The following is a 26416-nucleotide window of genomic DNA, read 5'->3' on the forward strand; positions in this document are numbered from 1 at the left end:
ACAGGAAAGTAGTAATACCCAATTGCAAATATTATACATACATATATATCCAACTCCATCTTAGGTTTGTTGACTTCAAGGCATACAACAACAGTCATTTATTTATACCCACACGAAAATAGTCTGTTTTTCCCAGGTTCAGAGCAGGTTACAGAAAATGCATCTACATTCACTTTTATTGCTTGCTAATAACCTGAGTAATAAATGGAGGATTTGACTTAGATGTGGATCTTATTGTAATTTGGTCCTCCCTTGGTGAGGACACAGGAGCAGAAGAAGAAAAAAGAAAAGAAAGAGCTTTTGCTTTCCATTTCAAGAGTGTCTCTTGAAATGTGAGAATGCAGAAAGGGAGTAAAGGAAATGTGATATGTAAAGCAGTGTATCATTTTCAGTCTTCTCATGATTTCATGACTTGATTTCACAAGCCGTGGATGACATGTATAGTCATAGGGTTCATTTGTTTTCTTAAAATACGTGATTCCATTGAGGGTGGAAAAAAAATGAGCACCTTCCCTGGAGGGAAAAAAAAGGTATATGACAGACAGGGAATAGAAGAGCCTTACTGGAGATCCAAGGCTGATCTCTAGCAGTTTGTTTCCCACAGGGGCCAATGGTGAAGTTCAAAATCAGGACAGGAGAAAAATAGCTCTTGCTTCCTGCTGCTTCCAGCTGCTCTTATTCAGAGACAGGGTGGGATGGGTGTGGGGAGAGAGCGCATGCAGCAGTAAAGCTGTGCATAACTTGCACACATGTGGCATGGATTAATTTTTGTCTCGCTTAGAAGCTGGCTCTCGGTGAGGGTGAGTCATACTTGTGTCAACAAACGGATGACTTTCCCGGTGTATGGCGTGCTGCTAGACACCGGCACACTCATTGAAGTATGTGTTGTAACTCTGCCTCTCCACCCCCCACCCAAGCCTTTAACATCATTCAGATTCAGAAGGCATGATGGAGAAGGGGGAAGGGAAGAAATAGCTTTGCAAGATGGAAAACAGCCCAAGACCTTTCGATAATCGAGGAAAAAGTTAAAATGGTGGTCTAAAACGGCAATAAATTGAACAATGTAGTTACCATATATACTCGACTATAGGTCAACCTCATGTATACGTTGAGGGCAGGTTTCGGGGCCAAAAAGTTTGGATTTTGATATGACCCATGGATAGATAAATCAAGGGTAGAACTTAGGGTCATGTAACAAAGGATGCAAAGGACAAAGCAAAGGGAAACGATGTCAAAAAACTTACAAATGCCAGCAGGCATGACTGTTTGTGCTCACATTAAAGGCTGGATGGATGAGAAATTAGAGTGGGAAGGGTCATTGCTTCCAAGACACACTATGCTTTTGCCTTTCACCAGGGGATGGTTCTTTTTTAAATAAGAGTTAAAGTATAGTACTTACATTGAATTCTAGGTAATTTGATTCAGGTTTTTTGGGTCAATTTTTAAACTAAAATTTGTAGACTTATACACGAGCATATACAGTAAGTTTTTTTGACTTTAAAAATAACTTGTTACTTTACAGGTACTGAAAAAAATGACTTGTTCCCTTACTCAAGGCTCAAAAAAGTATGTATAATCTGCATCACCAAATGATCAACAAATGTTTACTGGTCACATGTTGCATTGCTCCTCAGTTTAAAAAAAAAACCCAAATTAATGCCAGACAACCATTTTTTCCTCTGTATTTAGAACATTTTTCCAGAACCAGCACCTTTGACCTTTTTCCAGAAAAGAATATCCAATTACAAAGCACAGAAATATTATTAACCTTTGAGCAGTTACACTATCAAGGCAGTTGCTAGTTAAACTGCCCTGTAAATTTTAAACTTTGCGTTTCTTAAGGTGGATCCAGATAGGGCAAATGTTGCTGAAGAATGACGTATTTGTAGTTCTTGGTTTTCTTTTGAAGAACCAGCTGGCATTCCCCCTTAATGGGAAATCCCCTGGGAACTCTAGGAAGAAGCTACACCTTTTTGTTCTCACTTCTTAACTGCCTGGATACTCCATCCTGGTCCATTCCACATCTCATACTGGTCTGGATTTCCCTTGAAAATGCTGAGCAAGACCTGTCCTGCCTCAGAAGAACCAGTACTCAAAGCTCTTATCACAGAAGGAATATCTTTCCCCAATCCTGGCATTGCTACCTGTACAGAAGAGGCATTCTAGTGTGTAACTTGAAGGTGGGCCTGTGAGTATCTCAGAAAACTTTGTAGAATATGTGGAATTATGTATAAAAATGAGGACCATAACCTTCCTGTTGAGAGTCTTCAAGCACTTCTGTATTTCCTACTGAACAATATCCACTTCTGATTTCCATCTTTGAGCCTAGAATGAGAAAAGCACATAGAATACTGTCACATTCCTGTTCTTTTCTTCTTTTTTTGGAGGAGCCATCACTGACCTCACTCAATTGTACGCTTTCCTTCCATCTTCAACAAGGTTTCCATTGTAGGTCTGTGTGAGAGAGGGCATGCGATAACTCAAGAGACAGAAGGCATTTTTTTCACCATCTATTCATTTTTATTATCTCACTCCATGGCTGCTCCTGGAAAGCTTGAGATGATGGTAGACACCAACCAAAAGGGTTTTAGGAAATGGGTAATGTCTGATGCATCTGGATGGGCCACAGTTGGGAAGAAACAGAATGAATTACAGGCACCCACTCCCATTTTGGCCTGATGCACTTATCATACCAGTTTGTGGTGGATCTGGGCAATACAGTCTAGAAAGAATGTAGAGCAGGTGGCAAAAGAAGCTCCTTGTCATCTCAAAGAGTCATACATTCGTCAGCAACCCAAGAAAACATGTATATAAACTTGATGACTCTACTCCTCGTTTTAGTCTGGATCTCAAAGGAGCTATCCATGGTACTAAATCTATCCCTAAAATAGGTCCACCATCTTGGTCAGTTCCTTTAAAGTTTGGACTGAAACCTGGAGCATTAACTGTCTCACTGTTTCTGGAGGTAACATCAGTGGCTGCAGTTCAGGTTGGGTTCCCAGCCTTAGTAAGTTGTGGTTTATACTGCAAAGGATGGGCAGTAGAGAACCCGTGAACATGCAGTCCTCCCCTTGCAGGGTGTCAAGGGACACAGTGAATGGCCTCTTGGTTCCCATGTATTCTTGCACCATCAGGATCTCAGCTTCTGTGATTTTCTCAAAGGGGCGCTCATCCATCATGGCATCCATTATTTGTAGTCCAGCAGACAGGGGTAGAATTCCACCTGGTTTTGTTTGGTACCCTCAAGTGCACATGACAATGCTCAGAGATGTACTCTGTACTGAATGGGTTCTGCTTGGATCACAGCTTGCTACATTTCCCCATCAAAATACAAAAGAGTTTTCTGAAAGGATCAGCTGTACTATTTTTATAGGACATGGAAAACAGGTCTTGTGTTGTGTGTTGTAGTGCTGTTTGGAGCTGATGGTCTTGTACCAGTTTGTCTTGTACCAGTTTGTGGAAAGTTATTATCACCCAAGACCACCATTTACTTCATATGTGGGATCGCAATCTGGTGAGAACATGGGAGAGGGCCTTCTTGGAAGCTTTGGAAATCTCTTCTTAAGCTAAACCTACACAAGGGCTGTATCCCAACTCCACCATGTAGTATCTCTACTCCAATTTGATCCATTTACTGCCGCACACACCTGTTTTTAATCCAGATTGAAATCATTTTGGAAAGCCACATGGGAGCCCCCATAACGTAGCCACATTGTTGCAAGAGGGTGTTCCTGCTGTGTGCACCTGTTTGCTGTATTGGTTTATGTAAGGTCAGACAACCTCAGCAGCTACTGGATTTTTGGAGGGGATTCCTGCTCAACATGCATATATTTGCTTGATCAAATAGCCTTGGTTTTTCCTTTGCTCTAATTGCCCACCTGCGCTTCTGTAAAATGAAGCCGGTAGAGAAGAGGGAGGTGAAATACCAACCTGTGCATGTGTGCATGTAAACACCAAACCAAAAAAGAAAATAAGGCAACACTGCCTTTTCCAGGTGCCAATACAAACAAGGGAGCTACCTTTTCAGGTGACCTAGGTGACCACCTGGCCTAGGCGAACACAAACCTCACCCCACTCCCAGTTCATCACAATCCCAAGTCCAGGGTGGTTTCTACAAAACAAACTTGCCTTAGATCAGGTGGCATAGTTGGCTTTTTAAAAAACCTTTTGGGGTTGGAGCTGTTGTGCCAGTAACACCAGCAGTGGCAGCCAAAAATTTAACCATCTGAATCAGAAACGAGGGGAAATAAAAACTACCATTACCACTCATTTAAAATGTGGTACTGGTAGAGTGTTGATATGTTGGAGTACTAAAAGGACAAATGGGGCTGAGAGTATGTAACAACAACAACAACAACATATTTCTTACCTGCCTCTCTTCATGGATTGAGGCAGGGAATAACAACAAATCAAATCAAAATGAGTCAACTGAGTCTATAGTACTTTGGACATACCATGGGATGACATGATTTGTGGGGAAAGATTCTAATGCTCAGTAAAACTGAATGCAGTCGGAAAAGAGGAAGACCACATCAGACCATAAAGAATTAATCAAACCCTTTTATTAATTCAATAAAAGAAACCACAGCCCTGAATTTGGATGACCTGAATGAGGCTGTAGATGACCAAGGCTCTTGGAGATCTCTCACTCATTCACTGTATTATTGTGGGACATGATATTATTACATAATGATAACAAATGAACAGTTTCATAGAATCATAGTTGGAAAAGACCATAAGGACCATCCAGTCCAATCCCCTGCCATGCAGGAACTCTCAGTCAAAGCATCCACGACAGATGGCCATCCAGCCTCTGTTTAAAGATCTCCAAAGAAGGAGACTCCACCACACTTCGAGGGCATTTGTTCCACTGTTGAATAGCTTTTATTATCATGAAATTCTTCCTAATGTTGAGGTGGAATCTCTTTTCCTGGAGCTTGCATCCATTGTTCCAGGTCCTGTTCTCTAGAGCAGCAGAAAACAAGCTTGCTCCCTCCTCAATATGACATCCTTTCACATATTTAAACAGGGCTATCATATCACCTCTTAACCTTCTCTTCTCCAGGCTAAACACCCCCAGCTCCCTGAGTCGTTCCTCATAGGGCAAGGTTTCCAGACCTTTCACCATTTTAATTGCTCTCCTTTGGACATGCTCCAGTTTCTCAACATCCTTTTTGAATTGTGGTGCCCAGAAATGGACACAATATTCATATTTGATCCCCTAATAATACTTTATTAAAAAAACTCACTATAAATGTAGTGCTGGAAGAGAGTTCTATGGATCCTGTGGGCTGCTAAAAAGACAAATAAATGGGTCCTAGAGCATATTAAGCCTGAATTCCCTGGAAGCCAAGATGACTCACCCAAGGCTATGGTACTTTGAACATATCATGTGATGGCATGATTCACTAGAAAGACAATAATGCTTGTAAAGTAGAGGGCAGCAGGAGAAGAGGAAAATGGAGACAGAGAGACTCCATCAAGAAAGCCACAGTCTGGGTCTGTAAGACCTAAGCATTCTTGACTTGGAAGTCTCTCATTCATGGGGCCACCATAAGTCAAAGTTGACTTGATATCAGTTAACAACAAATAGTAAGAGCCAGCATGGTGTAGTGTTGGACTACAATTCTAGCGATCAGGGTTCGATTCCTCATTAAGCATAACAAGCCACTGGGTGACCTTGGGCAAGTCGCACTCTCTCAGCCTCAGAAAATGGCAACGGCAAGCCCTCCCTGAAGTTGCCAAGTCCAAGATTCAGCCTCCAGGGAAATTTCAGGCTTGATCTGTTTTGTTTTGTGTTGCCACTGCCATCCTCCTCTGAGGCTGAGAGAGTGTGACTTGCCCAAGTGAGTTTCCATAGCTAAGTCAGGAGTCCCACCCTGTTTCCAGAGTTCTGCTCTCAACCCTTCCACCGCACTACTACTGGCTATGGATATTCCCAGACCAACACCACAATGCCTCTGAGAGCTCCATTCCTCCTTAGTCTGAGGCTGAGACAGTGTGGCTTGCCCAGGGCCACCCACTGGGTTGCCATGGCTGAATCTGAATCAGAATTCAAACCCTGGCCTCCAGAGTCATAATCCAACCACTACACCACCCTGCCCCCCCACACACTGCATGTGTCTATATATGTGTGTGTATGTGTATATACATATATATATATATATATATATATATGCACACACACATTTACACCACACTACATGATCTTAGCCAAAAGGCTGAGAAGCATATACATTGTGTGTGTCCTCGTGTATATATATATATATATAATAATAATAATAATAATTGTATTATTATTATAATATATTAATATAATAATGTATTATTATATTAATAATGTATTATTAATAATAATAATATAATAATATAATAATAATATAATAATAATAATGTATTATTATTATAATAATAATAATATATGTGTGTGTGTGTGTGTGTGTGCGCATATATATATAGTGTGTGTGTATAGTGTATATAGTGCGTGTGTGTGTATATATATATAGTGTGTGCGTATATATATAGTGTATATATATAGTGCGTGCGTGTGTGTGTGTGTGTATGCATATATATGTGTATATAGAAGGAGGGTTTGAGTGTTGGACTAGGGAACTCTACAGAGCAGGGTTCGAATCCCAGCTGGGGCCATGGGTGAATATAATACTGTATAAACACACACACATATGTACACTATGTATATACACACACAAACACACACACACACTATATATATATATATATATATATATATATATATAATGTATAGTGTGTGTTTATATAGTGTGTGTATACAGTATATGTATATATATATATGTGTGTGTGTGTGTTTATATATTATATTCACCCATGGCCCCAGCTCTGTAGAGTTCCCTAGTCCAACACTCAAACCCTCCTTCCACCCCGCTGCTGTCTACTGACATCCCAGACCGACATAGCTCCGCCTTTGTCCTCCTGACTCTGAGGCTGAGAGAGTGTGACTTGCCCAAGGCCACCCCTGGCCCCAGTCAGAATTCGAACCCCGCTCTGCAGACTAGCCCCAGTCCAGCGCTGAGCCCCTGCGCCACGCTGGCCGCCAACGTTCCAGACCTCTTAGAGTTCCCCGCTTTGCCTTCAGTGAGTCCTCCTGGCAGCAGCAGGACCCAACTCGGCTTCACGGGCTCCCATTGCCCATGTGCAGCAGCAGGAGGGACTCCAAGGCAGGCGCATGCCCAGAAGCGTCGCCTTGCCTTCCCAACGTGGAGCTGCCTCTGATCCAGAGAGCCGCCTTGGCCAGCCACAGCCATAGCCTTTTCCTCCTAGCGCCCCTGGAGCTTCAGCAGCAGCAGCACTGAGTGAGAAGGAGGTGTCCATGGCTGCAGCCTGGCTGCAGGCATCTCCTGCTCTTGGCTGCTGCTTCCCCAGCGCTTGCCTCCTGTAACAAAGAGAAGGAAGGAAGAGGCAGAGGATGGAAGATGGAAGGAGGCGACGGTGGGGTAAGCAGAACAGCAGCAGAGCAAGGGCTTCTCCTCCTCCTCCTCCTGGGCTCCTGCCTTTGCCCTTCTTACATAAACCCTGTCCTCGTGTGTCTTCAAGGCTCTTCTTGGCAATTTTGCTTCACAGGGTTTTCTGGTTTTTATTTTGGTCATTGCTGGCCCCTGAGGCTGAGAGAGTGTGACTTGGCACCCACTATCTTTTGCATGGGGTCCAGATCCTGGGTATCCTGGGCTTTTCTTGGCAATTTTTGTTTAAGGGTGTTTGCTGTTGTTCTCCTCTGAGGCTGAGAGAGTGTGACTTGGCACCCAGCGGGTTTTGCATGGGGTTCAGATCCTGGGTATCCGGGGTTTTTCTTGGCAATTTGGTTCAGAGGGGTTTTTGCCGTTGTTATCCTCTGAAGCCGAGAGAGTGTGACTTGGACAAAGTCACCCAGCGGAGTTTGCATGGGATTCGAACCTTGGTCTCCAGAGTCCTAGTCCAGTGCTCAAACCGCTACGCCACTGAATCATTTCCAATTTATGGAGACCTTAAGGCGACCCTATCATGGGGTTTTCTTGGCAACTTTCTGCAGAAGGGAGTTTGCCTTGGCCATCTTCTGAGGCCGAGAGAGTGTGACCTGCCTAAGGTCACCCAGCGGGTTTACATGGCTGAACCGAGATTTGAACCCTGGCCTCCAGAGTCCTACTCCAAGGCTCAAACCACAGAGCCACAGTGGCTACTGATGTGCCAGGTTAACACGGCAATGTATTTGAGGTGCAGACCTCCTTAGCCTGAGGCTGAGAGAATGTGACTTGCCCAGGGAAACCCAATGGGTTTGCAAGGCCCAGCTAGGATTCAAACCCTGGTCTCAAAAGTTATAGTCCAAGGCTGAAACAACTACACCAACCTGGCTGCTGCCTGGGAAACTGGATCTCTTTATGCTCAGATTGGATGCCACTCTCTTTTCCTTCTCTTCCCATGTTGAGTGTGGTGGAAAAAATAACTGTGTATGAGTGTGAAAAAATACAACAACATCATAAATCCACAAGACACCCTGGATTGAATAAATAATGGTATCTCTGGGGTTTTTTTTTTGGTTTGGGGATGTGGTTGTGCTTTGCTTACATGGCTATCCCTGGATTTGTTTCGTGTGTGCGAAAGAGAGGGAGGGAGAGAATGAATGAATGAAAGAATGAATGGAAAGAAGGATGTATAGAGAAGGATGCCCCTTCCACTTTCTTGTAGCACCTGCCTTTGCTGTTTTTGTTGCTGGCCTCACAACTTTTCAATGCGCCAAGCTTTGATTTGAGTTGGACTAGGACTCTGGAGAGCAGGGTTCAAATCTCCGCTCTGTCAAAGAAACCCACTGAGGGACCTTGGGCAAATCACACTCTCTCAGCCCCAGAGGAAAGCAGTGGCAAACCCTCTCTGAACAATTCTTGCCAGGAAACCCCATGATAAGTTTACATTAGGGTCACCATAAGTTGGAAAAGACCTGAAGGCGTACAGCAACAACAACAACAACAACAAAATTGGTTTCAGGGGAGTTGAGTGCAGTGTCGCAGGGAAAGTGTCTGATCAGACAGAGAAAAATCTCTGCTTGGCTGAGATGCTCATTCATGTAGCCTAACCTGCCTCTTATTAAATTTTAAAAATTAATCTCAATAACATTGTGGCTGTGGCTGTGAATTCAGAAAGCTCCTGTGCAAAATCCGGTGTCGGTAATCTTCAGCTCTTCTCCCTTTCTATTTCATGTGAAGTGTATTGAATTAAGAAATCCCCCCCCCCCCCTGTTAAATACATTTAGCATTTGGAGTACCATCGTGTGCATGTAGTTAAGCGAAGCTGTTGGACTGATTTCTCCTCCTCCCTAAATCTTTCGTACTTATGGAGAAGAATTGCTCCGGTTTCAAAATTTACACTGAAACTGCTTCGGCAGTCAAAATAAAGTTGCAAGTTGCCATATTTTTGCATCTCATTTGCTGGGGTTGTAGTACTTGTGACTTTCTCCTCCTCCAGGTTTTAGTTGTTTCTTAACTTCATTACTAGTCTTGTTGTTGTTGTGTGCCTTCATGCTGTTTCTGACTTATGGAGACCCTAAGGCGAACCTATCCTGGGGTTTTCTTGGCAAGGTTTGTCCAGAGGAGGCTTGCCATTGCCTTCGCGTGAGGCTGAGAGAGTGTGACTTGCCTAAGGTCACTGGGTGGCTTTCATGGCTGAGCTGGGAATCAAACCCTGGTCTCCAGAGTCATAGTCCAACACTCAAACCTTTATGCCATATTGGCTCTCCTCCTGAGAGTAAATCCTACGGAACTCAACTGGACTTACTTTTGATTAGAGGTATATAAGATTTTACTCTGACTGAGACTAGAACTCTCTTTGGGCAGTACCTGTCTCTTTATGGGTCCTGCGTGACACACAGACTTTTAGCCTCAAGCTCTGTCATAATAATTTATTAGCTTTAATGCACTGAGCTCAAGAAAGCACGCAATCCTGTATCCTGGTGCATATACACATTTGGGCTGCACAGCTTATTTATTTATTTTTGAACTTTATTTGTGTACCATCTTTCCTCCAAGATTGGGACTCAATTGATTGTAGGCTTTTGTCCCATATGGTCTCTCCCCCCTTCCCCCCTTTGTTTGAGGGCATCCATCTGTCTCCATTCATAGCCACTATAAGCAAAAAAGACCGAGTGTTCGGGGGGGGGGTTCTTTTTATTCCATCTAATTGCTTGGGTCCTGTATTCTTTTCCAGAGATCAAGCTCATTTTAATGCGCTAAAGTGATGAAGCTGAGGAGTCCTAGCAATCAAGTCCTTAAAATGTAGTTCTTTCATTTCTGAAAAATGAAAGAAAACTTTGTTTGGTTGGACTGATGGCAAATCAGATAGTGAAGCTGATCTGAAACTCTCCTTTGAGAACTCTGGATAAGTTGAATGACTTGCCCAGCAAAATAGGTTAAGAGAGGACTTTCAATGATTTTATTATGACTCGGGTGCAATGATGTTGTCAGGCCAGGATGATGGAACAATAGTCCAGAGTCCCACTCAGCAAAAATAATACGAAGGCCCCCAGGTCCAAATAGAGCTCCTTAGTACATTTTTGGAATTAAATGAAATAATGACTAAGCCTAAGTACCCTAAATGCACCAGATCCCATCTGATCCTGGAAATTAAGCAGGGTCAGCCAAGTGGATGGGAGACTGGCAACAAAGGCCAGGTGCTAGAGGCTTTATTTCAGAGGAAGGAGCTGTCAAAAACACTTCTGAGTATTTGTTGCGGAAGAAAGCCCTATGAAATTAATGGGGTCACCATAAGACGACAGACGGCTTGAGGCACATACACCATACAATACACGGAGAGTGGTGTAGTGATTTGACTCTTGGACGAGGTCTGGAGACCAGGGTTTGAATCCCAACCCAGCCATAGAGACCTACTGGATGACCTTTGGGCAAGTCACACTCTCTCAGCCTTAGAGGAAGGCAGTGGCAAACCTCCTCTTCACAAAACTTGCCTAGAAAATGCCATGATGGGTATTAGAGTCTATGATGGCCTTAGAGTCATGCTAAGTCAGAAACGGCTTGATGGCACACGACAGCAACATGTTCTTACCTAAAACAACGGTGGGTAGATTAAGTGGATGCCAGGTTTCTTCTGAATGCAACCTACCACGTTCTGCACAGACCAGACCTCTGCAAAGAAATTGTAACTGGCCAGAAGTCAACTTCTGGCTTACAGAAAAGCACTTTCCTCCCAAACTACACTATGCATGTGTGTGTGAAGGGAAGCATGACTTGTTATTGTGCTTCTAGGCATCTTCCAGGAGTGCAACATGCCCAGCTTTTAATGAAAATGGGGGGCAGGTTTGGGGAGGCATAAAATTACATGTGGGTGTGAATGTAGCTCGCTGGTCGCCTATTGTCCACCCTTGATCTAAACAGTCCCCCACTCCCATGATAAGACCATTAAGTCCAGAATCTAAAATTATTTAACAATACCATCTGCTCCCATAAATAATGCAAGCTTATAACCTGGGGGCTGGGGAGGAAACTGCTCATTCCACTGGGATTCGATGTCCCTTTTTTGCAGATTGTACACTGAGTCCATCTGTAGTTCTTCCCTTTAGGGAGAAAGAAAGGGGAAATCTCACCATAGGCAGCTTTCTGTCCTTTTGGTTAACAAGATACCCAGTCTTGCCCAATATCTACTGTATGAAACAGTCGTACAATTGGCCCTTCATATCCACAGATTCCTTATCCACAGATTTAACCATCCATGGCTTGAAAATATTCCAAAGAGATATAAATCCCAGAAAGCAAAAGTTGATTTTGCTATTTTGTATAAAGGACACAATTTCACTACACCATTGCATTTAATGGGACTTGAGCACCCATGGATTTTGTTATCCATGAGAGGTTCTGGAACCAAATCCCAGCAGATACCATATTTTGAATATTGTATATTTTGTATAGAGTATATTGTATGTATTGTATATTTTGACCACCCTAAAGGCACCAGATCTGGCACCAGATCTTGGAAGCTAAGTAGGATCATATTAGTTAGTAAGCCCTTAAGTTAAGGGGGATGCTATGTCTCTGCGCTCATCAGTCCCACGGTGATTGACAATGGTGGTTTGCTGTTTACTTTGTTTTTATTGTATGCTAATTAGTATTATATTAGAGATATTTTAATAATGTAATGTTGTTGTTTTAGACTGTACGCCGCTTGGGAGGCTTTTATTCTTTCTCTCCCCCCACCCCTTTTTGACCCTTACTATGTAAAGTACTGTGCAAACTTTACAGCGCTCTATAAATAAATGTTAATAATAATAATAATGATAATAATAATGATACTTGGATGGGAGACTTCCAACAAATACCAGATGCTATAGGCTGTATTTCAGAGGAAGGTACTGGCAAAATCACCCCTGAGCATTCTTTGCTTAAGAAAGCCCTATGAAACTCATGGGACTGGCATAAGCAGACAAACAATTTGTAGACACATACACATACACCATGCTTGCCCAAACATGGAATATGCGTTAGCAGCACATGGCTGTCTGATGCATATGTGTCTGTAATTGCAGGAAAGTGCAGTGAGGAGAGATATACTGTGAAAAATGACAGCTGCATCAAGGATGTGGCTTGATTTGCACCCATTGTGGTAACCAAGTTCTGGTTTCAGTTTTCTTCCTAATGACATGTTTCTGTCCAGTAAAGTCAAATACTTGCTTGATGTACTTGTACCAGAAGGAACTAGTAAGTAAATTAGTAATAATAGTTGGAGGAGCATGTCAAATTTCTAAGGGAAGAATATTCCACATAATCCTTATCAACACCCTGAATGCCCTGTTTTGAATTATTGCAGATCAGATCTTAGGAGCATGTGACACTAACAGAAGTGTCCCTCCAGATAATCTCAACAATTAAGTGGGTCTAAAGGAGGGAAAGAAGTCTCTCTGACATCCTCACAAATAGGAACTGCCTCAAAATATTGCTCTCCCTTCTCTTCTCTCCACATAATGGTCCTGTGCCATGTCTTCTGAGATACTTGTGACTTCAATTTTTTTTTTACAGCTTATGCTCAATGTTTTCTGGCTGCTCAGTATGCTTACTTCTCATAATTGGGGCAGTGTGAGCTTTGCCACTGTTATAGTTCTTTTTGTTATTTTGTAGGCTTTGGGTTTCCCCCGACTGTGCTGATCAGAAGGAACTCAAAAATAAATTAAGAACAATAATTGGAGCTCCTATTTGCTCCTTGATGTCCTAGTTTTGTCTCCAGTTCTGTTGGCGCTCATCACCTGAATTCTCAGAGGTGATGCTGCAGTTCCAGGGCTGATCAAAATTGGTTTGACAAGGCGAGCTAGAAAGTTTATGTTGGACTTTTAGATTTCCTGGTATGCTGCTCAATCGTATGCAGAACAATCCTATACATGTTTGCTCAGCAGGATCTTCCACTTGCTAGGCATTCATAAATTTGCAGAGACATCACTGTCGCAAATTCCCTGTCAACATTTTGGGGCTGTATTTTTGTACATTAACTCATCTGAGCACGAAAAATCAAGTGATTTTGATGTTTAGGTTTTTTGTTGGTGTGTGCCTTCAAGTAGTTTCCAACTTAGGGCAACTCTAATAAGACAACCCTATCATGGGGTTTTCTTGGCAAGATTTGTTCTGAGGAGGTTTGCCATTGCCTTCCCTGAGGCTGAGAGCCTGTGACTTATCCAAGATCACCCAGTGGGTTTCATGGCGGAGCTGGGAATCGAACCTCGTCTCCAGTGTTGTAGTCGAACATACACCATGAGGGCAGGATTGTATGTAACTCCTGTGAAATTTCTTGTGCAATTGATGGTCTGAGAAATGACTCCCATATAAAATGAAAAATCCTGCCTGCAGACAATAATCCTGTCTCTTTGCTGTATGAATGATGCTTAGGCCTGTATACACTTGGGACTCACATGTCAAGGCAAGTGATTTTTAGCCTAAGTCAATGTCAGAAGTAAACATTGCAGCCAAACTCCCTGTCTTGCCTACAGTCTTTTCTTGCTGAAACGACATTGTCTTCCATAGTATCTCTACCCAAATGGGGTCAGAAGATCTTCATAAAACTATTTGACAGCACAGGAAGTTGCAAAGCAGGGCTGCCAGAGCAAAGTGTGTTGAGGCTTTGAATGACTTCAGAGTTCCATTAACTTTTAAGTGAAAATCCAGATTTCAGAAATGTCCAGTTTGTTGCTGGCACTGAATGTGGCTGCTGATGCTGTTGTGGAAGGAAAAGTCCTTTCTGATTCAACAAAAGCTCTTAAAAATCACTGTAACAACACAATTGAATAAGATTGCATAAGACTGTCTGCTTTGTGGGCAGACACATCAATTCAGAAATGTACTGGGCAACTTCTCTGCTACAGTAAACTTCCTTTTTCTCAGCATCAATGGAAGCCTTGGCTCATTCTTTCTTTTTGTTTTTGATTTATTTGGGTATCAATGCTAATGTTTAAAGTGATGCCCTTGGTTATATTTTAATAGAAATAGAATACATTTTACCATGTTGGGAAAGGTTCTGACTGAACACAGCTGATCGACAATTTCTTGGTTTCTCTTCTCTTTCTTAGGATTCATCTTTAACCTAGACGTGGACAATTGACAACTTTTTTCAAATACTGTAAATGATTGCCTTCTGTGTGCTACAACACACACCTAACCTACAACTGTTGTAGGAAGGAGCATTCTAGGGCATTGGTTCTCAATGCTAGATCCTCCAGATGCTTTGGATTTCAGGTCCTAGTATTCGTGATCATTGGTCATGCTGGCTGGAACCTCTTGGAGTTGAAATCCAAAACATCAACTGAACTATTGCTCCTGCCTACATCACTGGTGGTGTGGCTATGTCTCCTACCTGAGTGGTTCTCAAACTTTGATCCAAATTTTCTTGAGGAATTCAGCTCCCAGAATTCCTGATCATTAGCTGTGTTATTTGAGATTTCTAGGAGTTGAATTCCAAATTACCAGGAGAGCCAAAGATTGAGAAGCATTGCCATGCTTCACAGAAGACAATCTTGTTTTTGGAAGCATCTTTCATTTGACATCTAGAAAGGCAGTAATTGAGAACCACTGATCTAGTGTAGAGCTGGGGAATGTTTGGCTATCCAGATGTGGTTGGATTGTCACTCTGACCTGCCCTGGCCAGTATAGCCAATGGTGAGAGGTTCTGGGGAATTGTGGGCAGCAGTATGGAGAGAGCCAAAGTTCTCCATCCCTGTTCTGGTGGCTCTCATGTGTTTGGGCCATGCATTGTCTGAACAGAATGATGCCAGAATAAACGGGCCTTTTGGCTTAAGCAGACAGGGCCTAATGCTGGAATCTTGTGGGTTAGTCCTAATCAAAGTAGACTCACTGAAACAGTTGTTCTGAGGAGTCAACCCTTATGCAAATCCTTTTAATTTGAAGGGTCTACTCTAGTTGGGGTTCCCTATAGGATCCAGGCCCTTGGCTGATAGAAAGATTAAGTGGCAAGTGCTGATTGTTCTTGTGTGCTTTCAAGTTGTTTCTGTCTTATGCTCTGGTGGAGTCTTTCCCTAAGATGCTGATAAAATTAATTAAATTCTTGAAATACTGTACAAGGATTTAAGAATAGCTGCAAGTGTACATTAGTGCCTTTTTCTCACAGTGTGTAAAATTAAATGGAGACATTCTGTGTTCTTCTTTTAACGGCATTAACCCATTAACCTTTATAACTTTACATAGATTGTCCTCTTTTTCTCTCTAGCTGATCTCAGTCACCCACATAAATCTTGTTGTACTAGTTTGTCTGCTGTTGTGGTGGGAAACCACTTTCTTGCTAATAAGCACTGAAACAGCAAGTAATTTGGGTTCAGAGCAGGATCAGGAGAAGGTGTGAAAAGAGCCAGTATGTTGGGGTGGACAGCCATGGTATTCACTTATACTTTATGTATTTGAATTAAGGACTCCTTTAAAACGAGACTCTGAAATGTTTAATATATAGTGTAGTGGGTATGTATGTACAGTATTTAAAATCCCACATTCAATCACCCTCTGTTCTGACTTAGGAACATTGTTTTTCCCTGTTACTGCAAGGATGGAATACAGGTTGAGTCTCTCTTATCTGGAATTCCAAAATTTGAAATATTCCATAAACCAAACCTTTTTTCATGGGTGGCTGAGATAGTGACACCTTTGCTTTCCAATTGTTCGGTTTATGCAAACTTTGTTTGATACACAAAATTACTAAAACATTGTATAAAATTACCTTCAGGCTATGTGGATGTATATATGAAACGTACATTGTTGTCGTTTATTTATATAGTGCCATCCATGTACATGATGCTTTTACAAACAGTTGTAGAATAAAACATTTATATATTGTTCAATAATATAAGAAACTAAAATACAATAAATGAATTATGTGTTAGACTTGGGTCCCATTTCTTAAATATCTTGTTAAGTATGTATATGCAAATACAGGTATTCCAAAATTCAAATGAATAAAGAAACCCCAAACCCAAAATACATTTGTTCTCAAGAGTTTTGGGTAAGGGAGACCCAACCTGTACCTCTTTCAACCTGAGGGCTGAATTCAATGTCAAAGAAGGCCTATTGTGTATATGGCAGTCATGGCAAAAGAATGGGAGCAACACTACATGCATATTGTAGCTTACAGCTCTTATTGCCAGTCATGGGTCTACAGGTCTAGTTAATGGGTGGGAGGAAGGAGGGCATTGCCCCTCCAAATAAAAATTCACCTCCCCTATGAATTTTTCCTTCAGTCACCAAATGTCTAGCATTGCGGAAACATTGAAAAAGAGTTTATACCCAAAACTCTTAAGTATGTGTATCTCCTTCATAACATTATATGCCCCTTTTCTTTGGAACCTCAAACCATATTTCTGCATGCTGACGTTTTAATTAACTGCAATTCTAGAAATTTGGGGATTGAAGGGAAATTTCATGGGCACCTCATTTTGGCACCTGACGTTACACTCCTACTCCCAGTTGCTAAGATAAAAAAGGAGAGAGACTTGGACGTTTCAGAATTTGGAGAAGTGTCCTCTGGGGAATACAGAGGGCCATATTGGGAGGCCAGGATTTGTCCCTGGATTCTGAAGTTTCCTACTCTTTCCATAATGTATACGTAATCTGACATAGTTTTGTTTTTCTATTCTACATGCTGGCACCCTCATCTCTCTTTGCACTACCCAATTAAATTGCTTTGATTCCACTTTACCTGCCACAGCTACATCCTGTGGAATCCTGGGATTGGTAGTCTGGAGCAATTTGTTGGAGCATTCCACATACATCATTAAACTATAAATCCCAGATTTTCATAGGATGAAGCTGTACTAGTTAAAGTGGGACGTAACATGCTATAAAAATCGTTTACTCTGTTGTTATTAGTGTTGCAACACTGGCACAAAAGTTGGCCCTTAGTTGGAAGCAATGTATACCAAGTATCTGCCATACCATGGTGGTTGCAGGGGAAAAAAGACTCTTGTCTGCCTGACACTGGGTCAGTCTGGCATGAAAAGTGCCTCTTCCACTACAAATGTCATGCTGATGAGAGATAGCTATCATATGTGTAACACAGCTGTGGCTAGATATTATTTCCAGATATGAATATGATTGCTTCCATTTATTCATTTATTGCATTGGAAGCCATACACCTGCAGTTTGCAATGCGACTGAAAGTGCAACTAAAGATGGGCCAGCAGGAAGAGTCTGGCACATACTGTGAATTGATTGAAAATTCTCTCCTAGGAGAGGGCAGAGGTGCTTCTGTGGCCACAGAAAGGCTCACCTAAGACATTCTGTTGCCCATGGCAAGCAAATGGTACCCCTCACTGATTTGAGTCATCATGCATAGTACCCAATGACACCCAATTTATTTTGGCACATGCAGCAGAAAATCACACAAGGACCTTTCCCTATTTTGGTAGCAAAAAATTCAACCATGACACATTAAAATGGCTAACAGCTAGCTGCCTGAGATGTTTGCGCCATTCTGTCTAATTGATAGGGTTGGTATTGAAGAAAAGATGCTAGGGCACAGGAGACACAACTTGAGATGGCTGGAAACTATAGATCTTGAGTGGCTTTCCTGTGTAAGCAGGAGCCTAGCAGATTTTGCATAGACTTTGCATTTGCACAAGCTAGAAGCCACTGGTGTTAAACCGAGTCTAACCTCACCACAGCAGTGGTTTTTTTGCAAAGGCCTCTCTAGGTGTTTGTATGTTGCTAATGGTAGATTTTATCAACTGCAGGCTTCTACGAAGCTGTCAATCTATCATTACAACTTCAAAACGCTCAATAAAATGGCTAGATTTATTGGTTGGTTTGTATTTTTCCTCCCAAATGTGTTAGCATCAGATTTATTGAGGGTGAAAAAAGTGGTTTGATGTGTTCTTAGTCATATATGATTAGGATTACAATAATTATGTGCCTTCAAGGCAACTCAGACTTATGGCAACCTTCTTACAGAGTTTTTCTTTTGCAAGATTTGTTCAGAGTGAGTTTGCTATTACCTTTCTCTGAGGCTGAGAGAATATGACTCACCCAAATCAACCAGTGAGCTTTTATGGCAGAGGGTGGATTTGAACCCTGTTCTTCTGGAAACCTAGTTCAATACTCAAATCAGTACACTATGCTAGCTATCAATAACAGCCATATTCACATGCATTTCAGCGTAAGTCCTGTTAAAAGTTATTTAGATATGGATAGGATCAGAATGTAGGACTGATCCAAATTATTACCAGTCATTTCTAGGTGGTTAGTATTACCTTACTGTGGGGACTGTTTTGATTTGAAGCCTGTTTTGCGTCTTTACCGTCACCCATGCCTGTGTTATATCATGCTTAGACTGCTGCAGTGTGCTCTATATAGGTCTACCCTTGAACAGTGTCTGGACGTTTTAGTTGGTACACAATGTGGCAGGCTGCTAACCAATGCCCTACATCCGTATCATACTAATTCCAATATTGAAAAGCCTACACTGGTTGCCAGTTGCTTTCCAGGCTCAATGCAGGGTGTTGGTTTCAAATTTTAAAATCTTCACCGCCTTAGGAAATGGCTACTGAAGAGCATATCTATCTGTGAATCTGTCCAGTTATTATAATTTAGGCTTCTGAGAAGACCAATGCTTGCAGAGGCTTGTTTGTTGGGTGCAGATGGTACAGTCTTAGGGGTGTGTTCATTTATTTATGCCAAATTGTGGGATGTTCTCTCTTCAGCATTAGTGATAGATTCCCCGCTGTCTTTGCTTTTCAAAAAAGCGTTCAAATACAACTTTTCTTTGACCACTTAAAATTGCTTGTAGTAACAATTATCCTCCATCTTGCATTTAAAAGATAATTTCCGTATGTCTTTACTGATGTTTTGTGTATGTGGTTTAATCTGTATTTGGTTTAATACAAAGGTGGGATATAAATGAATTTTTCATCATCATCGTCATTATTGTCATGATCTTTTTAGTATTTTAATCTTGGAGCATGTTTTTATTGTTCATTTGTGCAAAAACAATTTAATTTTTTTTAAAAAAATAAATAATTAGAAACAAACAAACAAACAAACAAATAAATAAAAAGTTGTGACTGGGAGGCTGCAGTCCAAAATTAACTTATAGAAAGTAGGTCCCACTAAACTTCATGGGATTTATTTCTGTGTAAATGTGCACAAGATCGCATGGCAGATCTTTTAATTTGTTGATCAGTTAATTAAAAAATACAACGCTGTTCGGAAAGCTAATACGGGCTAAATAGGATCTCATTCATGCATGTATTCTACAGCTGCTGAATTCTATTCATAGCAGCAACCCTTAATATTTACATGGATGAGCAGCCTCACATACATATTTGAAGACAGGTTGAGTCATAAAATCGTGTATGGTCATGTTGTGAACTGTACTTGTACCTGTCAAACATCCAGTAAGAAATGTACTATTGCACAGACTTTCCCCCCAGCATTAAGTAGACTCCATGAAAGGTGCCATCATTGCCTGTTGAAATGAAACCTAGGGACACATCATGGCTCCATTTTATCCATGTTATCTCTCTTGTTCCCTTACATCCCAGTACAGTGCCATCTGAAATATTTGTTCTCAAATTGCTATCTTCTACTGCCCATGTTGATGGCAATATATAAAGTGGCACGATGTGTGGAGATCAGAGGCCTTTTCACACTACACAGTTATAGTGCTAGACCTGTATTCTGCTTTACTACAATTCCAACATCTGTTGAATCCTGGGATTTTTAGTTTTCTAATGTATTTCAGATTTTCAGCCGGAGAGGTCCTCTAGTCTTTCCCCAAAATACAAATGCCAGTATCCCATGGGATGTAGCCATGCTGGTTAAAGTAAAATCATGGTGCTGTCTCTGTGTAATGTACAAGAGCCAAGCAGGTTTGGCCAGTTTAAACTAGGTTAGTTTGAACCAGATGACTTTAAAAACAGCAACCCACTCCTGTTTTTTAAAATTGATTATTTATAATACACACACACATATTCACACACATATTGACACACATACAAATACATACATTAAAAGTCTGGCTATTATTATTATTATTTTCCAACCCTCATTCTGGAACAAGAATGACTAAATTTAAATATTTTAATTTTAACAATTTATTGACAGTTGTTCACTGTTAGAGAAGCATCCAGTGTTAGTTGCTTCTTTTTCACCACTTTATTTTATAGCGCAAGAAATGCCATTCAGAAATAACCCCTTCACTTAACACAAGTTCAACCCAAACAACTTGCTTTAAAAGTGTACCTTTTTATTTAAAAAAGAACAATTATTATTTAAAGCTAGTGGTCATAACATCTGAACTGCATTTTTCTACTTAATTTTCTGATTTAGTCGTACATTGGCTACCAGCTTGTCAATATAATAATTCCCAAATCGTATCAAAGTTTAATAACTTTGGATTGTTAATGTACATAGAGAGATCTTGTAGCACCTTTGAGACTAAGGAAGAAATTGGCAGCATGAGCTTTCGTAGACTTCAGTCTACTTCCTCAGATGCATTTGGTGGAGTGGAAGCCAGGCACAGATATATATGCCATTCATATGTGAGGATGTCAATTCCGTATGTATATGTGTGTGTGTGGGGCTTCCACTCCACCAAATGCATCTGAGGAAGTAGACTGAACTCTGTGAAAGCTCATGCTGCCAATTTCTTTCTTTCAGTTAGTCTCAAAGGTGCTAAAGATCTCTCTACATACTGATTCTACAGACTAACACAGCTATATCATTGAATTGTGCCATTTTGGATTGCTGATATTAGCAAGCATTAAAACATAGTTGATTAAGCTTTATAAAACATAAAATAATGTTCAGCAATATTAATGCAATAAGCAGGATTCCATTTTTTTTCATTAAAATGTTAATGCAAAAAATCCCAAAATTGGTTTAAACAAACGAAAGGATCCCAATGATGGGTTTTTAAACCTTTATCCCCCTGCAACCCTGAATCCAACACAATTGCATCTGTTGACAGAACTGAGAGGGAAACAATTCAGCCTCCTTCCTAGCACCAACCAAATGTGATTTGTAGAGCTAGGAGCCCCCTTTCATAATATTTTGGGGGTGGCGTGGTAGTGGGAAGGAAGGGAAAGTAAGTCCTGTTGTGATAGCAGACATCTGGTGGAATGGCTTATGTATTCTTAATTTTGTCAATATACAGTGAGGAGTGGGAAAGTGCTAAGCTATATTAACAAAACACAGATGACTATAAGAAGCCACCACATACTTCTTTATGGTTATGATTAATAAATCCCCAAATAAAACCACACTGAACCAATGGTGTTAGCTAGTGGTGTGAAGCTAAGTATATTCCATTAACGCCATAAGCATAACTGAAGGCAGAGAAACTAGAGTAGCTTTATTAGTGCAAATCCTGTGATTACTTCTGTCTAGGCAAATCTTTAAATCCCTAATAGCTGTTGGTTTTGTAGGATTCGATCCATGATGTCTGTTGCTCTGATTAGGCTTAACAGCTTCTATAGGGACTAATTACAGTCCTCCCTCTGTTCTTGCAGTCTTCGGACCCATGTCCCTCGCTTATGCACCAGGGACGAACGGTGGGAGAATGAATGGGGAGTGCACCTATATTCAAGGCTTGAATATAGTATAGGCGAAATTTTATTTTCACGAGGGGGTCCGGAATGGACCCATTGCAAAAAAAGAGGTGCGACTGTATATCTTTTGACTGTCCAGTTATTCTGCTGCTTACACTGAGCTTGATTATTGCTTTTAATGCTTTTTTCAAGAAACTCCCCCAAAGAGGAGGAAAAGTTTTTTTTTTGTTACATGTCATCAAAGGAGTTAACCAGTAGATATGGTTTTGGGATATGGGATGCGGTGGTTTAGGGGTTAAGGTGCCAATTCTGACTAAGATCGTAAGGTTGGCAGTCCGAGGCCCAGGTGCTGCATGATGGGGTGAGCTCCTGTCACAAGTCCCAGCGTCTGCCAACCTAGCAGTTTGAAAGCATGTAAATACAAGTAGATAAATAGGTACCACTACAGTGGGAAAGTGACAGCGTTCAGTGCAGTCATGCTGGCCACATGACTACCAGAGTCATTTTCGGACAATGCTGGCCTTCAGTTTAGTAATTTTGCACTTAGACATGGAAGCTAGCTTCAGAACCTTGGTGATGTTTGTCTCAAAGAAGAAGCAACCTTTAGAACAGAGGTACAAAACGTGGGCCTTCCAACACACAATAAATGCATATCATTGCCGAAAAACCATTTATAACAGTTGAAGATCTTAATCTGAATGCAAGAGAAAGTTCCTCACCAGAAGAGTCTGTGAGAGAAGGACCTTCTAGAGACCATCTGCAGTGCCGAAATAATGCAGTTTGACACCACTTTAACTGCCATGGTTTGATGCTGTGGATTTCTGGGATCTGTAGTTGTGTGAGACAGTTAGCCTTCTCTGCCAGAGAGCACAACAATCTACAAATCCCAGAACCTTGACTGTTAAAGCAGTGTCAGACTGGATTATTTCTGCAGTATGGATGCAGCTCTTCAGATATCCCAAAAAAAGATTCTGGTGAAACAACTTTTCTCTTTTAAGGAATACCAAGTACTGTATTCCAAAAGTAGCACAGTCTCTTTCTCCATTTGCAAGCTTGATCTGACATGTTAATTTTCCTACAAGGCTAAATTCCAAGTTTTACACTACTATAAATCTAGGTTTTGTTCTTAACCAACTTGCAATTGCTGGCAGCTACCTCAAATGAAAGTATGTTCTTACGTACTAAGTCTAGTTGCGACTGTTTGAATTGTAGTTGTCTCAACGTATCCCGCCAAAATTGTTTTAATACTGAGTGAGACCAACCAAGCCCAGGAAACCACAGTCTCTCCAATAAAGTGCAGATTTATACTTTGTTATCCAAGTCAGTTTCATGGGTGTCAGATAGCATTATATTACTTTTACTTTTTATATTTGACCAGTACATTACTTTTACAGGACTTTCCATTATGTCAGCTGAAATTGAAGTCTACCTTTAGAAATTCCCAGTTTCTTCTCTGACTTGGATTGAAATGTAAGGCTGAATGTCATATGCCCTGTATCACCTGAGAGCATTTCTGAAGAGTAGGATATAAATACAATAAATAAAATAAAATGAAAAGTAAAGCACAATAAAATAAAAGGTCACAGCGCTGCCCCCAGAGGAATTGCTACTGAGCATCAAAAGGCCAACCGTATAGGAAACTGTTGCCTCGAGAATGCATCACTTGATTGTTTTTCTGCTCTATTGGAACTTTTCCTACCTGTTGAGTGAAAGACAGCTCCCAAAGCAAAACAAAAGAGAGTGTCCTGTGTTCATTTGTGCAACAGCTTTTTGAAGCCCTGTTCTTGGGAAATGGAGCAGTGGTTTGAGTGCTTTGACCAGGACTCTGGATACCAGAGTGTAAATCGCGGCTCAGCCATTTAAACCCACTGGATAACCTTGGGAAATGAAAGTCACACTCTCTCAGCCTCAGAGGATGGCAAAAAATTTGCCCAGAAAAATCCCTTGATAGGATCGCCTTAGGATCGTCATAAGCCGTAGGCTTTTCTCCTCCAGAAGCAATCTTACTAGGGCAGTCCTTCAAAATAGCCTCTTAATTGAAGCAACAGAGACAAGTTAGCAAACCTGGGATGCCTCTACACTTTAGGAATAATGCAGTTTCACACCACTTTAGCTGACATGTCTGTCCTACAGAATTCTGTAGTTTTGGGAGGCACCAGCACGCTTTGGAGAAAGCTAAATACCTTGTAAAATTGCAAATCCCATGGTTCCATAGGACTACATCACTTAAACTAATCAAGCAATTATCCCATATTTTGGGATACAGCACAGTTAACAGAACAAATCCAGGGGTGCATCTACACTGTAGAAATGATGCTGTTTGACACCAATTTAAGTGATGTAGCTCTGTCCTATTGAATCATGGGATTTGTATTTTTGCATGGTCTTTAACTCTCCCAAAGCCTCCTGGTGCCTCACAAAATACAGATACCAGGATTCTGTAGGACAGAGCCATGGCAGTTAAAGTGGTATTAGATTGCATTATTTCTATGGTGTAGTTGCACCTCTGGATTTGTTCTGAGGTTAACTGAGCTGTATCCCAATATATGGGATAGTTGCTTGACTACTTCCAAGCCAATCTGACACATGGCAGGGTGTTGCTTCCTCCCAGGTTGTCATGTTCCTGATTGTGGTGTGCATGGAACGCTTAGTTCAGAGACTTGTAAAGCAACCCTGTCTTTACGACAAACTAGTACGTCTTGCTGAATTCAATAGGAATTAACCATCAAGGAAGTAGGAATAGGATTGTTGCATGATTTGCATACTAAATAATTATGCAGCAATATACAGAACAACATTTTGATGACCAGGAGACTTTAAATAAAGGAGGGGTTATTTGTTGATGAAAAAATATTCTGAAACCAGTTACCAGTATGTGCATGTGTGTGTGGTGAGAAGAGCAACCATCTGACTTTTTTTGTAGGTTTGTCAAGGCTGGTGTGATCTTGAGAAAGTCCTCCTTTTGTTGCTTTGAGACAAGAATTATCAGCAGAATGTGTCACAATGAACTCAAGGTATTTTTCTTTTCTTTTTGCTTGCAGGGAGAAGAATTTGTTTGGGTTAACGGTGCGTCCGCTCATTCCCAGAGTGTTGCCAAGGCCAAATATGAGTTTTTATTTGGTGGACCAGAAAACGAAAATACTTCAGAATCTGGTGAGTGTGGATCCTTTTCTTTACCTCTGTCCCAATCCCAATTGAATAGAGTTTTCATGGAAAGTAAAGCCATCATGGGTCCAATTTACAGGACTGTGAGGCAGAATCATACATTTCTTTAGTTATGGTTAAGAATTGCATTCAAACTGGGAATATCTGCTGTATCCTTTACCTAAACTTGCTGATGCATTTCTTAACTATAGTTTCAGGGGGACGGGGACTCCTGATCGCTCAACTGTGGTTATATGTGTAAGCCTTCATTCATCTGCACTGGTCCCTGATGAAGTATTTTTAGCAATTCAGATAGGTATTTTAGCAAGTTTTGTTTTTGTTGTTGTATGCTTTCAAGTTGTTTCTGACCAATGGCAACCCTAAGGTGAACCATTTCATGGAGAACCTATGGAGACCATAAGGAAACCCCAAGGCAAACCTGTAATGGGGTTTCCTTGGCAAGATTTGTTCGGAGGAGGTTTGTCATTGCCATCTCCTGAGGCTGAGAGCATATGGCTTTCCCAAGGTCACCCAGTGGCTGAACTGGGCATCGAATCCTGATCTCTCGAGTCCTAGTCAAATGCTCAAACCACTATGCCATTCCATATCATAGAGCCCTAAACCGGCCATAGGGAACCTTTGACTCCTCAGATGTTTGGGTTGAAGCTCCCACAGTCCTTTACTTTTGGCCAGGAGAGGACTGAATCCCCAAACCCCTTGCGAGCTACACATTTCTTGTTTCTGCTCAATAGAAATAAAGGATGCAAGGAAGAGCCAAATGAACTGCCAAAAGGCAAGAGGATTTCTCCCAAGCTGTGAAGTAGATCAAGAAGAAAGTTGGAGAGTTTCTGTGGCTAAGCTAGGCCATTTTTAGCTGTCAAAACCAGAGAGGAACTGATAAGTGCCATCAGTTTTCATAGTTTGGACTAAATGCAAAGAATACTTGAAAATATGTGCAATGATGGTGTTTTAGGTTTGGTACGTGATTATCATTGCTAGAGCCTGGAAAAGTTATCTTGTTGGACTACAATTCCCAGGACCAGCCAGTAATAGAGACCGGAGGAGCCAGAAGCAGATACTTGGTCAAAGGTAGGCAGGAGTCACATTCCAAGGGACCAGTCAGAAAAAGGAAGCAGAACAGTAGACGGATTCCTTGCATTCGAAACAAGTCATCATCACCGTAAATAATAATAATAATAATAATAATAATAATAATAATAATAATAATAATAA

The 26416-nt window shown here is 41.2% G+C and overlaps 1 protein-coding gene across 1 annotated transcript in view; it reads left to right on the plus strand.

Moving 5' to 3' along the window:
* The first annotated feature begins 7236 nt into the window (after positions 1-7236).
* PSD3 (pleckstrin and Sec7 domain containing 3) overlaps positions 7237-26416 on the plus strand; it is a 189369-nt gene continuing 170189 nt past the window's right edge. The window contains exons 1-2 of the mRNA XM_042451584.1: positions 7237-7472; positions 25081-25192. Coding sequence (XP_042307518.1) covers positions 7452-7472; positions 25081-25192 — 133 coding nt within the window. The 5' untranslated portion in view covers positions 7237-7451. The remainder of the gene's footprint in view (positions 7473-25080; positions 25193-26416) is intronic.

The sequence above is a fragment of the Sceloporus undulatus genome, chromosome 2 (genome assembly GCF_019175285.1).
Source record: "Sceloporus undulatus isolate JIND9_A2432 ecotype Alabama chromosome 2, SceUnd_v1.1, whole genome shotgun sequence".
Classification (NCBI taxonomy): domain Eukaryota; kingdom Metazoa; phylum Chordata; class Lepidosauria; order Squamata; family Phrynosomatidae; genus Sceloporus; species Sceloporus undulatus.